Source organism: Chelonoidis abingdonii, chromosome 4 (genome assembly GCF_003597395.2).
Source record: "Chelonoidis abingdonii isolate Lonesome George chromosome 4, CheloAbing_2.0, whole genome shotgun sequence".
NCBI lineage: Eukaryota > Metazoa > Chordata > Testudines > Testudinidae > Chelonoidis > Chelonoidis abingdonii.
In genome coordinates, this window is record NC_133772.1 from 40,255,037 (window position 1) to 40,272,401 (window position 17,365).

General features: G+C 38.4%; 1 protein-coding gene across 6 annotated transcripts in view; it reads left to right on the top strand.

The window, feature by feature from the left end:
- The window catches only part of AP2A2 (adaptor related protein complex 2 subunit alpha 2), a 99,430-nt gene that overhangs the window by 36,514 nt on the left and 45,551 nt on the right, over positions 1-17,365 (top strand). For all 6 annotated transcript variants that reach the window (XM_032786173.2, XM_032786174.2, XM_032786168.2 and 3 more), the window contains exons 3-6: positions 9,076-9,218; positions 9,970-10,163; positions 12,790-12,919; positions 14,705-14,806. In XM_032786173.2, the coding sequence (XP_032642064.1) occupies positions 9,076-9,218; positions 9,970-10,163; positions 12,790-12,919; positions 14,705-14,806 (569 nt within the window). The remainder of the gene's footprint in view (positions 1-9,075; positions 9,219-9,969; positions 10,164-12,789; positions 12,920-14,704; positions 14,807-17,365) is intronic.

The following is a 17,365-nucleotide window of genomic DNA, read 5'->3' on the forward strand; positions in this document are numbered from 1 at the left end:
GGATGGATGCATGCACTCTGGAATGGTGATTGAAGCCTGAAGGGACATATGAATCTTTAGGGCATTTGGCTTGTAAATACCTTGCGACGCCAGCTATAACTGAGCCATGGGAATGCCTATTCTCACTTTCAGGTGACATTGTAGACAAGAAGCAGGTAAGATTATCCTCTGCTAATGTAAACACACTTGTTCTTCTGAGCGATTGGCTGAACAAGAAGTAGGACTGAGTGTATTTGTAGGCTCCGAAGTTTTACATTGTTTTGTTTTTTTGAGTGCAGATTTTTTTATTTTTTTTTTACATACAGACGCCTCCTGGGTTACGCAAACCCGATTTATGCAAATCCGCACTTCTGGAAAAAGTACCGTAAGCTAGAAATAGGGTGGGTTTTTTTTAGTTTTTTGCGTAATGGTCGGGTATACATTTCCAACTTACGCAAAATTTGAGTTATGCAAGGTGTTCCGGAATGGAACGCTTCCATAAGTCAAGTAGCATCTATACTTCTATATTTATAAATTCAACTTTCGTGATAAAAATATTGCACTACAGTACTTGCAATGGGGGGATTGAAAAATACTATTTATTTTGTTCTTTACAGTGCAAATATTTGTAAGAAAATTATAACGTGAGCACTGTACACTCTGTATTCTGTGTTTTTAATTGAAATGAATATATTTGAAAATGTAGAAAATATCCAAAAATATTTAAATAAGTGGTATTCTATTGTTTAATAATGCGATTAATCACAATTTTTTAAAAATTGCTTGACAGCCCTAAAACAAATTCTTCTTCTTCCTCAGGTATCCATCTCTGCTGCCACATATACAAGATGAATAGGTAGCCAGGTGAATTTGATTTTTAAATAATTTAAATCATGATTTAAATCACTAGTCAGGAAGACTCTGTTTAATCATGGTTTTCTACATAAAAGTGCATACATATTCTTCAGAACTCAGATGTAGGTTTAATTTTTACACGGTACAAACACTACAGTGATTTATTCTGAAAACTTTTCAGATTAGTTTTTCGACTATATCAGAAAATGAATAATTGGCTATTTCATTTGTCAAAAGTAATTGAAGCAGATCTTTATGAAGTCATTGGGAGGTGAACTATCTCCAATTCAACAGACTAATCATTAATATTTGGAGGATTTTCTTGCCATGTTTTAGGAGGAGAACATCACCAGACATTTAAATTGTTTTATTTAACTAATACAACAACGTTAAGTATTCTGGATTTTTTTCTTGAACAGCGAACATAAAATATTTTAACAAAACAAGCGTATGTCCCTTGCTTCTCACATTTATCTTCAGACTTCTTCTCCTTGTCCAGATCTATTCCGCCACCAACAATCTTCTATTCATTGAACTTTTTGAATCTTGGCACTTTTAGAGAGAGGTAAGGGATTGGCTCTGTGTACACAAATTTGCAGAGGGACAATAGAGCTGAGGTCTGTTATTTCTCACCTCTCTCTATATATTTATTTATTTTTATTTAAAACATTTTTGCTGTTAACAGGCATTACCTCTGGAGACATAAATCCGCAGTTTGAGAACTGCAAAACTAAGCATCTCTGATGGTATCTTCTAGACTGAGCACTGAGTCCCATTAGGTAGGTAGATTATTTAGGTTAATCTTTCTATCATAGAATATCAGGGTTGGAAGGGACCTCAGGTTGTCATCTTGTCCAGCCCCCTGCTCAAAGCAGGACCAAGAAGCCTTGTATCCAGAAGTCTGTGGAATTCCATACGATTGGGTCCCTAATCCATGAACTATTGGAACTCATTTACAAAACTTTTCTTAAACATGACATGAATATATTGTCTTATAGTATAGAATTAGAATTTATAATCCCTATTCCATGATGAGATATTTTTGAGGTTTAGTTTTAATTAAGTTATATTGTCTTTAGATAGGTTTTTTCCCTCAAAAAAGCATTTTATCAAAAAAATCTGATTTGATTTTTATCCACGCTGATAGGTAGCTGCTGCTTCTCTTGAAAGCCAAGCTGGCAAAAAAGGGTATCTCCAGTCTGAAATTTTCACCCTAGTACTTCACTGAAGAACAGTGAAGTAAATGCAACATCTGCGACTTGTCTTTTAAAAGCTTTGTTTTCCTAATCTTGTTTTGAAAGATGAGTAGAAGTGCCAGGAGGATGGATCACCACCTTCCTTCCCTATTCAAAGAAGAGCAGACTGCAAGTGACTGTGTTGGCACATGAGCCCACATCACAAGAGGCTTGGGCTTCTGCTTTGATCATTCCCACAGTCTGATGGAATTGGTTTCTGGCAGCAGAACAAAATATCAGTCTGCTCCACTACTACCTAACCGCACAGCTTCAGGGGTGCCTCTACCAATCCTAGAGGGCAGGCTGTGGTGTTCAGGCTCTTTTTCTTCAGACACCCTTGTTCATTTTCTCCGTTTGGAAGTGTCTTGTGAAGAAGCACTGACAACTGAGATTAAAATTTCACTGCAGTCCAGACCCTTAACGTACAAACAAATCTTTAGGAGCAAGCACTTGGGAAAGCAATCGTTCTGATGGTCTTTCCCTTGTTGACCACAGTTGTTGGTAGGTATGCCTGCTTCCTTGACTAGTGGATGCCAACAGTTTAAGTGTCATCTGTAGTAAAGGGTACTGTTTCATTCCCTTTCCTTTGTTCCCAGGTCATGAAAGCCCTGTGTGTGTCTCCATAGGTAAAATTAAGTTTGCATTTAAAGAAGGGCTCAACCATGTAATTATGTATGTAGAATACACCGTATTCTCCTCAATTACAGCACTTTCAGTGTTTTCTCAGAGTTTACAAATAAATTAAACAGTTAATATTAATTAAAAATGGATTCTTTAAGAAATGTAGCACTGTCAGATTTTCTTGTCCTGAATGATCTCAGCTCAGATGTTGTCCATTCACAGGGAGGTGAATCTTGAGTATGCCTTGAATAAAGTGAATATAGAATTTTTTTTAAACCCTTTTAATTATAAGGTTTTTTGTTGTTGTTTAGCCGAGGTAGAACAACAATTTTCAGAAAAACTTAATTGCCCTCTTTTAAAATGACTGGCATCTTGTGCTTTCATTAGGAAGGAAGCCATGTGTTGCCCTTGGCAAAGATGGTCACCAGCACCTGCATTCACTCATTCCTCACAGTGCTCTTCTGCTTACTGCACAAAATGTCCTTGAAAATCATCTTTTTTTGTAGTCTGGAACCACGAACATATTTACTAGTCACAAGTGTATAGTTATTGCATGATATCACTGCAAGGCAGGATTATGATTGTTTGGATGCCTTAATTGTGTATTTCAGTCATATTAACGTGCTTGGGTTAAATTTAATCTTAAAAGAAATCCAGTATCTGTTGTTTAGCTGTTTTAGGGATAGTTAAAACATCCCCTGTAATACTTTGACTATAAACTACAAACTACTGCCGCTCAGGGCTTGTCTACACTAGCACTTTACAGCACTGCAACTGTCTCACTCAGGGGTGTGAAAAAACACTCCCTTGAAGGCAGCAAGTTTCAGCTCTGTAAAGCACCAGTGTAAACAGTGCACCACTGCTGGGAGCCTTGCTATACCCCTTGTGGAGGTGTGTGTTGTTGTTGTGTGTTTTTTTTTAAGAGCACTAGGAGAGCTCTCTCCCAGCGCTCTGTTGTGACTACACAAGTCACTTTAAAGCACTGCCGCGGCAACGCTTTAATGTTGCCGATGTAGACTAGCCCTCAGCTTTAATGTAACCTTTTAAAGTTTTTTGTATGGAATTAGAATACATTTAATTAATACATTTCAGTAATACATTTTCTCTCCCACTTGTTCTTTACTACCTTCCTCCGTCCACTTTTTGCCTCCTTTGTTTGCTTGCCCTGCCCTGAATGTGCTGCTGTTCACTCAGTTGCATGAATCTAGTGGATTTTCACCCCACTGCTGTTGCTGATAGTGCTGTCTTTCCACAGGATCAGCAGAGTTGTAAGCATGATTCATTGCTGAAGGAAGGAGAGATTTATTTGCTCTTTTCAGCTGCTTCTTTATAGATTGCCCCATCAGCAAAAGAAGATCCTGTCTGGCTGTACTGCTGTTGCTGTAGTGCTTCCTCAGCAAGAACAGCATAGTAACATGGACTATTTTGTCAGTTGACCTATGTTGCTGCTTCTGTATTACTCCTGTGGGAATACTGCGCCAAGAAATTGAAAACTCTGCGCACAATAATTCTGCATACTTTATTTATCAAAATAACACTATATAATCATGCCAGTTTCAGTAATTTTTAGTAATTTATTTCAAAATCCCTGTCAGCAAGTATGTCTTTAATAATACAGACAACAACAGATTCCCCCAGGAACTGAGAGTTAAGGAAGGCACTAAATGCTTTTGTTGGGCGCCTCAGTATATGGGTGTATCACACATGCCAGCTGGGCACATGTTGGGGGGAGAAAACTGCCCCTTTAGTCTCAGACACCCACACCTCCTACCCCTCAGAGCCCAGCTGTAGAGCACCCTCAACCCCCCCCCCCACCCCCCCCGGCGATCCAGAGGGAGAAACAGCCTGATTCTGGGTCTCTGGCTTATACAGAGTTTTCTGCACGCCACCTCCTTCCTTCAGGACCTGCTGGGAACTGCAGCTGCTCAGAACCCTCCAGCTCCCCCTTCATTCCTCACCTCCTCCCTCTCAGAGTCTAGAGAGCTGGGCTCTGCTGGATCCAGCGGCCCCTAGTGGCAGCCAGCAGCTCTGCAGCATCAGTTCTATGGGGAAAAATTAAATTTGGCATAGAATGTTAATTCTGCATTGTGCAGTGATGCATAATCCCCCCAGGAGTACTATATGCAGAAGCACAGGCATGATTCATGGCTAATTTAAATCCTTAATTTAATTGTTCTGGCACTCATGGTCTCAAGAAGTCAAGGCAATCTTGTTTGCCATAAGATAAAGATATTTTGAGATTATGTAAAGGGATTTTCTTCATGCTGGCCATCGTGGTGTGGGTTTTTTTTAATTCTGTCAGTTTGTCATATCAACACTTGCCTTATATAGGTTAGAAAACAGTTTCTTCCCATTTTTTCCGCACAAGTCTAGTGATGTATGGTATTTTCTTCAAGCCTTAGCTCCAGGAGTTAAGCGGTAACATGAAAATCTTCACTATAATTTTAAAAATTTGTTAGCCTTCATACTTGTAGAGAAACTTGAAAATTTGGACCCTCGAGGCTGAAAAAGCAAATATCTCCCTCTCCCAATCCCCCTCCTTTCCCCCAATCTTATGGCTCTTCGGAGCCTCACCCAGGTTTTTTTGGCAATACTGCAGCCAGTAGACATAATCTGTAATATGCCAGGCACTCGTCTATGACACTTTGTGCAGTCACTGAGTTTGCTATGTCAACTGCAACTAATTGAATTGATGTAACAGTAGCTCTTAACAGTTTTGGAAATCTTCATAGATGTGAATGCTGAAGTTCCTCAATATTTAACCACCAAATTAAATGGCCTGATTATCAGTACCTGTCAGTGAGTTGTGGGTACTTTGCACCTCTGAAAATCAGGGTCCCCTCTTTAACTACATAAACATGGATTTGTTTGAAAACTGGCCTGTTGATTCAGGTGCTGTAGGTTTAGCTGATCACTTCTCAGCCCGTTAAATACATGCAGTGAGTTAGGTTTTGCTGATTTTGGGATAATGTAAGCTTTCATATAAGGCTTTATTCCATACAATTCTGTGCTGACTAGTGCTGCCCATCAAAAAAGAATGGTCACTGATTTGACAGAAATATCTGTTTCACTCTGAGTGAGGCAAAAATAGCTAAAAAGTTTTTTAAAGCTTTTGGGAAGAAGCTTTCCCTGAAATTTTGTTACATAGACAGAACTCTAGGAAACTGTCTGATCATTAGACATTTACTTGTAGGCTTGAATGGGGAAAGGAAGAGGTTGTTGGCCAAAAGACACAATGTTCATGTTTCTCTACAAGAAAATAATTCCTATACTGTAACAGATCTGCTGGAAAGATTGCACTTGCAGCCAGCTGGCTTTGGCTATACTGTTCAGTACATAAGAATGACCATACTGTGTTAGACCAACGGTCCATCTAGCCCAGTATCCTGTCTTCCAACAGCGGTTGGTGCCAGATGATTCAGAGGGAGTGAACAGAACAGGGCAATTTATTGAGTGATCCATCCCTTGTCATCCAGTCCCATTATTTATTGATTAACTTTTGGAGGTTTAGGGGGACACTGAGCATGGAGATAGTGTCCCTGACACCTTAACCACTGATGGACCTATTAGCCATCTTCTATGAACTTATCTAATTCTTTTTTGAACCCAGTTATACTTTTGGCCTTCACAACATTCCCAGGCAATGAGTTGCACGTGTTGACTGTGCGTTGTGTGAAGAAGTAATTCCTTACGTTTGTTTTAAACTTGCTGCCTATTAAGTTCATTTGGAGACCCCCTAGTTCTTGTGTTATGTGAAGGAGTATTCACATAAAGTATTCTTTATTCATTTCTCCACAACGTTCATGATTTTATAGATCTCCATCATATCCCCCCTCCCATTTAGTCATTGGTTCGCTACAATAGGATTTTAACAAAGAAAGTAACGTTGGGAAATAATGCTGATGAGCTTTCAGAAGTACATATTTTAGAGGTCTGTACGACAACCATAAGAAGTAAACAGTTTTAGAGCATCCCCCCCCCCTTTTTTTTTAACAAAATACCTTAACCTTGTAATCTAAACCATTTTGAAATTTGGCTTGTAAAGCTGACTGGATAGCAAGTATTCAAGAGGAACTTAATCTTACCTTATGGCCTTTACACATGATAGTCAGTGTAATGTTTGACTTTACAAAAAGGCATAATCAAAATTATTTTTTTGGTCAGACTCTTCCTCCACTTCCTGATGTGTGCATTAACTGTTGCAGAATACTTAAATGCCTTAATCCAGAGTATTGGGCTTTTGCCATTTCCACAGATTGTGGGGCAAAACTGACACTTGTGTATACTAGGTCTGTCAAACAATTAAAAAGATTATTCATACGATTTCAAAAGATAATAGAATATCATTTATGCAAATATTTTTGGATGTTTTCTGCATTTTCAAATATTTTGACTTCAGTTACAACAAAATACTAAGTGTACAGTGCTCACTTTTTATTTATCTTTGATTACAAGTATTTGCACTGTAAAAAACAAACAAAAGTGTGAATTTTCAGTTCACCTAGTACAAGTACTGTAGTGCAATCTCTTTATCGTGAAAGTTGAACATATAAAGGTGGAATTATGTATTAAAAAACTGGATTAAAAAATAAAACAATGTAAAATGTTTGAGCCTGCAAGTCCACTCAGTCCGACTTCTTGTTCAGCCAATCGCTCAGACAAACAAGTTTGTTCACATTTGCAGGAGATAATGCTGCCCACTTCTCGCTTTCAGGTGACATTGTAAATAAGAACAGGCATTCTCGTGGCCCTATTGTCCCCAGCATTGCAAGATATTTGCATGCCAGATTTGCTAAAGATTCATATGTCCCTTGATGCTTCAGCCACCATTCCAGAGAACATCTTCCATACTGATGACAGGTTCTGCTCGATAACAATCCAAAGCAGTGCAGACCAACGCATGTTCATTTTCATTAACTGAGTCAGAGACCAACAGCAGAAAGTTGATTTTCTTTTTTGGTGGTTCGGGTTCTGTAGCTTCTGCATTGGAGTGTTGCTCTTTTAAGACTTCTGAAAGCATGCTCCACACCTCGTCTGTTTTTGATGTTGGAAGGCACTTCAGATTCTTAAACCTTGGGTTGAGTGCTATAGCTATTTTTAGAAATCATACACTGGTACCTTCTTTGTGTTTTGTCAAATCTTCAGTGAAAGAGTTCTTAAAACTAACAGTATATGCTGGGTCATCATCAGAGACTACTGTAACATGAAATATATGGCAGAATGTGGGTAAAACAGAGCAGGGGACCTAAAATTCTCCCCCAAAGAGTTCAGTCACAAATTTAATTAACACATTTTATTATTTTAATGAGCAACATCAGCATGGAAGGATGTCCCTCTGGAATGGTGGCCAAAGCAGGAAGGTGGATACGAATGTTTGGCATATCTGGCACATAAATACGTTGCAATGCTGGCTACAAAAGTCCCATGTAAATGCTTGTTCTCACTTTTTGGTGACATTGTTAATAAAAAGAGGGCAGCATTATCTCATCTCATGTAAATGTAAACAAACTTATATGTCTTAGCTATTTGGCTGAACAAGAAGTAGGACTGAGTGGACTTTGTTTTCGAGTGCAGTTATGTAACAAAAAAAATTTACATTTGTAAGTTGCACTTTCACAACAAAGATTGCACTACAGTACTTGTATGAGATGAATTGAAATACAGTATTTTGTTTATCATTTTTACAGTGCAAATATTTGTAATAAAAATTTACTCTGATTTCATTTGCAACTCGGAATACAGTATATATGAAATGTAGAAAAACATTGGAAATATTTAATTAATTTCAATTGGTATTCTATTGTTTAACAGTATGATTTCACGATTAATTTTTTTGAGTTAATGGCGTGAGTTAATTGCGATTAATTGACAACCCTAGTATATTCAGTTACAGTGTTTTGGTGCCAGTGTTTTGTAGAGACGTGATCAGTGTTTGCTTGCTTTGTGTTTTGTCAAATCTTCAGTGAAAGATTTCTTAAAACGAACATGTGCTGCTTCAAAAGTATTGTACACCACTTTAGATTGTTTTAAATCTGAATGTATTAATACATTTTTTACAGTCAGAAGTGTCTATCAGAATACGTAGTCAGGCTACCCAATAACTTTTTTGTATTGTGTAATAAGCACTTCCATAGAGTCTCCCATCTAATGGATCACAAGAACCTTAAACATAAATAATGAAACCTGATAGGATAAAACTAGAACTCTTGAAACAACATTTAGCATGTGCTGCAGAACTTGAATGATGCTGTGTGGTATAGAATGCTAGAGTGTGGCTATACGGAGATATACAAATGTTGGCCTGTGCTGCCCTTCAAAGAGTCTTGGTTTTTCAAATGTGTTTTTTTTTTTTTGTTTTGTTTTTTTCCCCTTCATTGTTTACTAGGTGACAAGGCTCTGGATGGCTACAGTAAGAAAAAGTATGTCTGCAAGCTACTTTTCATCTTCCTCCTGGGGCATGATATTGACTTTGGCCACATGGAGGCTGTAAACCTACTGAGTTCTAACAGATACACAGAGAAACAAATTGTGAGTAATTTATCAGCCCTGAGGAAGGAAATATTTATGAAATGTCATACTGCCTAGTTGCCTATCCTGTCCTGCCTCACTGTATAACTAGCTGCTTAACTAAATTCTTTTTTTCCCTTTGCCTTCTTTTTGCATGGTCTTAGCTTGGTTCTAGCTGGGATTGCAGAGTAACTTTTAGCTGTACAGATGAGTCCTTTACTAGTTTGGATAAGTAACTTTGATGGATTTTCTTGCCTTTTTAACCTTAAAATAAATATTGCACTAACTGCAACAGAAGACTAGTCATGTTACATTTTTAATGTACCTTATCAAGAAACACACATTCCTTTAGACAAGGTACTTTCTTTAAGTAGAACATTAGACGTTTTAGACTCAGAGGAAAACCTAGCGTTTACTAGGTGCGTGTGAAGTGATGGTGTGTGACAAATACTGAGCAGAGCTTGGGTCTTTGAGGAGCAAAATATATGATTTGAGTGGAATGTACATGTGATTCTCTCTTCCACCACCCACGCCCCCAGACATTGCTATTGTACTCTGCAACTCTGGACCTCTTTATTCTATTATTGGACTAAAATTCCAGGGACTTATTTACGTAGAACTTTTGGGAGAGCTGTAAGGACAAGTATTGCTGGAGGGGAATTGCATGAGTACATAGGATACTTTACAATATTAGCAAATGACATAAAATTAGTTTTAGCTGACTTGATTTATCAGAAATATTACTTTTTCTTGTCCCTTTTCTGAACCACAGGGATATCTTTTCATCTCCGTGCTAGTAAACTCCAACAGTGAGCTGATCCGCTTGATAAACAATGCAATCAAGAATGACCTGGCCAGCCGCAACCCCACCTTCATGGGACTAGCTTTGCATTGTATAGCCAATGTGGGTAGCCGGGAAATGGCAGAAGCATTTGCTGGAGAAATTCCAAAAATACTTGTAGCTGGGTATGTATTGTATTGTATTTTGAAACAACTGCACAACGATAGGTAGTACTAGTGGTTCTCAGCATGAAGTTAGGGGTCGAAAGCCATATTTACGCATCTAAGTGACCTGAGTTCTAGACGTGGCAATTGCTGTCATTAGGAACTGAAGGTAAGTGCTCAACACACCTGAAAATCCAGGTTGCTTGCTTAAGTGACTAAACATCGATATTGAAACTTAACTAATTTAACAAATTAAAAAATGTTGCCCTAATTACCTCTTGACTAATAACCCAAATTACATTTTTTGCAGAGTCCAGTTCATTAACCACATGATTTTTTTAAAAAAGTACCTACTTTTTGTCCCAGAAGTATAATCCAAAATATTTTGCCTGGGAAAACAAAAGCTGTTGCCTTTTTCCTGTTCAGATAAATCCTAATAAAATGGGCAGTGAATGAATCTGAAAACACCATATTTCAACTCCAAATTTCCTTATTAGAAATGTACTCCATTGGAAGCTCATTATTGGTGTCTATGATTTCATTAGGAAGGTGAGAACTCCTCCCACCCCCACCCTATATTCAAGCTTCCCCCAAAATCCACATTTCCTTTCTAGGTATACATAGGAATAGGCAAGGTTTTATATCCACAGGAAATCATTTGAGTGATCTTTTCTTTTAAATTGCCACTTATCTTTTTTCCCTGTTTTGCCCAGCAAGTCCGTGGCCCAAACAAAAGTTTTGCAACTATTATCTAACTGGAATTCTCATCAGTAACTGTGTAATAAGAAATTATGATCATAGGACTAGGCCTATGTCCATGAGAATTCTCAGGACTTAAAAGAAATGAAAACCGCCAGGTAGTAATTCAGTTCAATTCTGCTTTCTTTATTAATATTAAATACTTTTAATTTGTATGGATCCTTCTCATACACTTTTTGAAATACTAACTAGATTTTTGGTTGCCTCATTCACCTCTCATCATTGTAATAAAAAAAAAATTGAATGTATTGAATACTAAAAAGATAATTGGGTTGTAAAGACTAGCCCTCCAGATAGTGCCAGATGTACTTGCTTGTGCAAGATTAATTCTGGCTTTGTTCATCCTGGGCACTGAAATATGCAAAGGATCCTGTGGAAAAAATTGCATATGATCATATAATTAGAAATTGCAACACAATGCACATGCAACTTTAATTGTGCACATGCAATTGTAAATCTAACATTTTCTAACTTAAGAGCTTGACTTTGCCACTTAAAAAACATTCTTCCAAAGATTTTTTTGTATGCAAGTTCCTCAGTGTATTTTTTTTTTTTTTTTTAATTTCTATGTATTTTCTTTGTGTGCAACTAACAATACCCTATCATATATCTTCATCAAGGGATCCACCATCCTCTCATAGGCAGTCCTAAAGCTTCTGCCTCATGTGTTGGCACCCAAAGGAGGCTGGGACACTAAGTCATGTATTGGATCTGAAGAAAGCAGGCTCTGCAATACTTTCTTCTTCCCCTTCCTCTCCCTGGTCACTTCCATGAATGCTCTGGCATTTTCCAGTTACTCCTAGTACAGTGTTGTGGTAATACTGTTGCTGTAGCAACAGCAGCATGGGCCTGGCTTGTTAAAATAATCATAGTCAGTTACTTTGACTTTCGTGATGTACACAAGCAACAGAAGGTAAATAAATGGTGATTGAACATTGCAGAGCTCAGCCAAGCCTGAACAGAATTTCATGAGAGAGCAAAAGACAGTTTAGCCCTCAGGGTTTTCTCCTTGTTGGATTTCAAAAGTTATTCAGATTTTAGTGTTAAATAATCTAAATTTAGGATTCGCTACCAGTTCCCCATACAATAAAGGGCTGCATTTAATTTTGTCATAAGTCATGTGGCTGAAAGAAAAATGTTTAGTTCCATAATGTGGTGCCAAGCAGGATACTGCTATGGAAATCAAGTAATACCCTAGAAATTTAAATGTATTAGCTTGTTGATGTATCATGTTTCCCAAAGATTGTGAGTTATTCTTTATGGACAAGGCAGATTAAGTATATGGAGTTTGATGGTGCTCTCCAGACAGCATCTTTTCGTATCTCTTCTCTGGGAAATCAAGGTCATACAATATTTGTAAACCGTTTTTCAACTATGAACATCTACCTTGAGATCCTGGTTTCACTCTCATCCCTTCTCTAATTTCAAATGTATTCTGTCTGAAGATCATTGGTATTGCTTTACCCTGACTTATCACATCTTTAACACTAGTGTACTTCCAGCTATAGAGTGAAGAAAAATCTCCTGTATACTGTTGCTTTAGGAGACGAGGGAGTGTTGTCTCACTATTGCTTTTATGTTGCCAAATAGTGTTTAGCAAAGGGTACAGAAGAACTTACACCACTTAGTGTAAGTAGCCAAATTTTTAAACCACTTATCAAAGTACTTAACACATTTAAAGTCGTTGAAAGTAATTTGAATAATGAACTAGGAGATCTAATACTTTAAAAAAAAAAAAAATACTAAAACTCCTTATGGTGGTTTCCATTCTTGTTTACTTCTGGATAATAGTGTTTAGTGGCCTGTGAAAAGCACGGCCAGATACTGGTCCACTGTGTAGTACCAAGACTCTTAATTTGGGCTGAAAAGAAGTGTTCTCATCTTTCAGCGACACCATGGATAGTGTGAAGCAGAGTGCTGCCTTGTGCTTGCTGCGTTTGTACAGAACTTCTCCTGACTTTGTTCCCATGGGAGATTGGACATCCAGGGTGGTGCATCTTCTCAATGACCAGCATTTGGTAAGCTTATGATAGCATTATTTCTTCTGGGATGCCATTCATTCAGTGGTCTAGCCCAGTCCACTGTAGGGGAAATCATAGTTTCTATTAATATGTTAAATGGAGGAAACTATTTAAATTGCTGTGAGACTGATTCATATCCACTATCTACATTTTTGCATCACCGAGTAGTTAAACAAACAAACACAGGTTGAATTGCAGTTCTCCTAAAGGGAGAAATAAAGATACCCCATAGCCTCTCTTTTATCAGTTATTAGTTATACTAATTCCTGAGAGTCATGTCTAGAATTAGAGAGACCAGGTGGGTGAGGTAATATCATTTCTTGGACCAGCTGCTGTTGGCGAGAAAGAGAAGCTTTTGAGCTACATGAGCTCTTCTTACTCTGGGAAAGGTTCTTAATGTCTAGAATTAGTCAGTATTTAGACCTACATTAGTAAAGGGTTGGTATTCCCATGTGTGTTCTACTGTACACCTGGTTTTAAAAAAAAACTCGTGTCCCATATAAGTGTGTATGCACACGCGCATGTTTCACAAACACCTAAAAGCTCCCCTTGTGAGGACTGTGGTATAAATTAAGCGCCTATTGCTATCAATATAGGAAAATGACAGGACCCTGAAATTGCAGCATTGTCATCCTGGGTGTGGATGTGATTGTATATTGCTGTTCAGTAATTTCAAAACAGCAGTTAGCAGTGCATATAGGGGTACTTAAACTACACTGAAACTTAATAATCAAACCATCTGAAGTTCCCATTTCGAGATAAGTGAAACATAGCAGACAAGATGTTTGCAGCTAGCCTGCTGTCACAATTGGAGTAGGCATCCGTTCTTCCATGTTCCTCTTGCAAAAGCAAGATCGTTCCTTCCTAGCTGTTTGCTTTCTTCCATTGCATAATTTGTTTTTACTGAACCTTGCTTGGAACGTATATCTGTTTTAGCATTCAGAATTAGACTGAAATACTGCTTTTCTGATCTTTGATAGGGCTACTCTTCTTTAATAAAAATGTGGAGCACCAACCATGCAAGCAAGGCATAGTGTAGCATACCACTGAAAACACAGCAAATGTGTCATGCAGTAGTAATCATTTCAGCTTTTGGCCAAAAGGGAGGGTTACCAATTCTGGGGCTGTGTAGTGGAGAAATTGTGGATAAGAGGGAGTATCCAAGAAGTCTCACTACCTTTCCTTTTTCTACTTGGGGAAAAAATTGACAAAAGCCAGCTAGCTTATTTTAAGGTATCACTTATAACTGTGGATTAATGTAAACTGAATTTTTGCTTTTAGGCTTAATAGTATACACTATAGAAGATTTCAGAGAAGCCCCATGCTTATTGCCACTCTTCCTCCCACACAGTTCCTTACATTTCCTTGTCAATTGCTGGAAATGGGCCATTTTCATTACCACTACAAACAGTTCTTTTTCTCTCCTGGTGATGATAGCTCACCTTAACGGATCACTCTCCTTATAGTGTGTATGGTAACACCCATTGTTTCATGGTGTGTGTGTGTGTGCGCGCGCACACAATCTTCCTACTGTATTTTCCACTACATGCATCTAATGAAGTGGGCTGTCGCCCACGAAAGCTGATGCTCAAATAAATTTTAGTCTCTAAGGTGCCACAAGTACTCCTGTTCTTTTTACTATAGAAGATACTAAAATTAAGGATAAATGTGGGTGTCTGGTACATAATAAATGGCTGTATTTAATTTGAAGCTTTTAAACAATTACATATGTAAAATATTTGATATTTGAACAAAAATGTTAGTAATTCTGTTTTCTTCCAGGGTGTGGTTACTGCTGCTACCAGTCTTATCACTACTTTGGCACAGAAGAACCCAGAAGAGTTTAAAACTTCAGTATCTTTGGCTGTCTCTAGGCTAAGCAGAGTAAGTCTCTTATTAAATGACCGTAGCAAAATGAAACCAGGGCTGTGTAACTTTCTAGATCAGATTCACTTGGACTGAATTAACAGACTTGGGTTATAGCCTGCTGTCATGGTACAATTCCCCGCTCTGAACCTTAGCGTCCAAAAGATGAGGTACCAGCATGAATTCCTCTAAGCTCAGTTACCAGCTTAGTACTTGTAGCGCTGCCACCAACCAGGAATTCCAGTGCTTGGTACACTCTGGTCCCCTCAAAACCTTGCTCGGGGAACCCCAAGACCCAGATCCTCTGGATCTTAACACAAGGAAAGTAAACCCTTTCCCCCGCTGTTGCCTCTCCCAGGCTTCCCCTCCTTGGGTTACCCTTGAATCACAAAACAGAGAGGAAAATTCACCTTCCCTCCTCCTTCTCTCTCCCCCTCCCAGACTCTCCCTGAGAGAGCAAGTAATCCTAACACAGAGAGAAATTAACCTTTCTCTCCCCCTTCCCTCCTTTCTCCCCACCAAGTCCCTGGTGAATGCAGACCCAGTCCCCTGGGGTCTCACCAGAATAAAAAAACAATCAGGTTCTTAAACAAGAAAAGCTTTTAATTAGAGAAAGAAAAACAGTAAAAATTATCTTTGTAAATTTAAGAGATTAGGTACAGGTTTTTTTCAGCTATAGACACTGGGAATACCCTCCAGCCTAAGTATACAAGTACAAATTAAATCCTTTTAGCCTCTGTAACTTCAAGATATTCCCAGCAACTACACATATAAAAGGTAACCAGCCAGATCCACATTTGCAAATAGAGACAAACAATAAAAAAAAAAGACTCAAATCGCCTGTTCTTACGTACTATTTGAACAGAAACTTAGAGAGCCTGTAGTAAAGTCTGGTCTCTCTCAGACCCCCAAGAGAAGAACACACAACGGACAAAGAACACACACACAAACTTCCCTCCCTCAAGGTTTGAAAGTATCCTGTCCCCTGATTGGTCCTCTGGTCAGGTGACAGCCAGGGTAACTGAACTTGTTAACCCTTTACAGTCAAAAGAGATATAAAGTACTTCTGTTCTATTAACTCCTACTATCTGTTTGACACCTGCTGTGAAACAGACTTTCTGTATTGCATCTGCAAGTGAGTTCAATCTCTGTTGAATATTAATATTTGCAAAGTACTTGTATAGCCCTTCTTACATTAATATTTTATTGGTCTGTTGCTGATGAACTGAACATCCATAAACATTTCCTCTTGTCACCTATGTCCTTAAAGATGAAGAAATCCGCTGGTGCATAATTTAACTGTAAGCAGTGACATATTTTATTTTAGTGTTTACTACAAATTATTTACCCTTCATGTCCATCCAACTTCACATTGTGAAACCATTCTATTGCATCATGTGCAGACACATCAGACTTTTGAGCCAGTTAAGTACCCATTCCTCTAAAAGAATTGCCAGGAATTCTGTGTCTCCAAATTCTGTGGCATATTTCAAATCTCCATTTGTGCAGTCTTTCAATAAACTTCCCAATATTGCTGGCTGATGTATTTACTCATTGTTTCAGGTTTGTTCTCGTCTCAAATGTTAATACCCGTCTCCAACATATAAGAGGGGCAATTGTTTATGGATGGCCAAACCCTGCCTACAGCTGCGTTGGGTGCGGCAGACACTCTTTTATGGTCAAGGGCTATGGCAGTAATAAGAGCTTCATCACTTCGGAGCTCTGGCTTTGCACAGGAGGTTCAGTCCATGGTAGAGAATTCGACCTTTGAAGGGCCAGATTTAATTCCAAAACAGATGATGCTCCTCAATGACCACATTTCATTTCATTGAGTCTAAACCCCAACCTCTAGAAAGAAACATGTCAAGTATGCTTACATCTGCAGAACAGCTTAGGGGGTGAGCTAAGTGGCTAGTTCACTTCCAATCACAAGTGAGAGATCAAAGACTCACTCAAATAAGACGTCTTAGATTACGGCTACCATTGCATGGATCTGTTTGTGATATACAACAGTACACAAGTGTCAGGTCTTCTGTTCTAGAGAGATTTATCATCCCAGACTTCCTTTTGGTTGCTTTGCTAAGCTGGGTGGTCAAGGACCCAATATATACAAACCCACCAATTCTGTGTTTATTCCTGATGGTCTTACACAAGATCAGGCAGTATTGTGAAAAGATGATATTAATAGTACCAGTGTAGCAGAGACAATTTTGGTTCACTGAGATACACAATCTGTCTGCCACCTAAGATCATTGCCTCTGATTCCAGATCTCATGTTACCAACCAAAAGATCAATTTTGCACCTGATCTGAATATCCTCTGTCTCCCAGCCTCACTGTCGGATGGTGAATGAACCTAGAGAAATCTTGTTCTACATAGGTTCAAAATATTTTGATAAATAGTAGAAAAGATTCTACAGAACAAACTTTCGTGGCAAAATGTATGAGATTTTCATCTTGGCATTAGAGATCGTGAACTCCACAAGGCACTTCTGTATCTGATATTGAGGCTTCTGATTTTTGGTTTTAATCGATGAACAGCGATAAAATACCACAAATGCAGGGAAGGAAAGAAAGA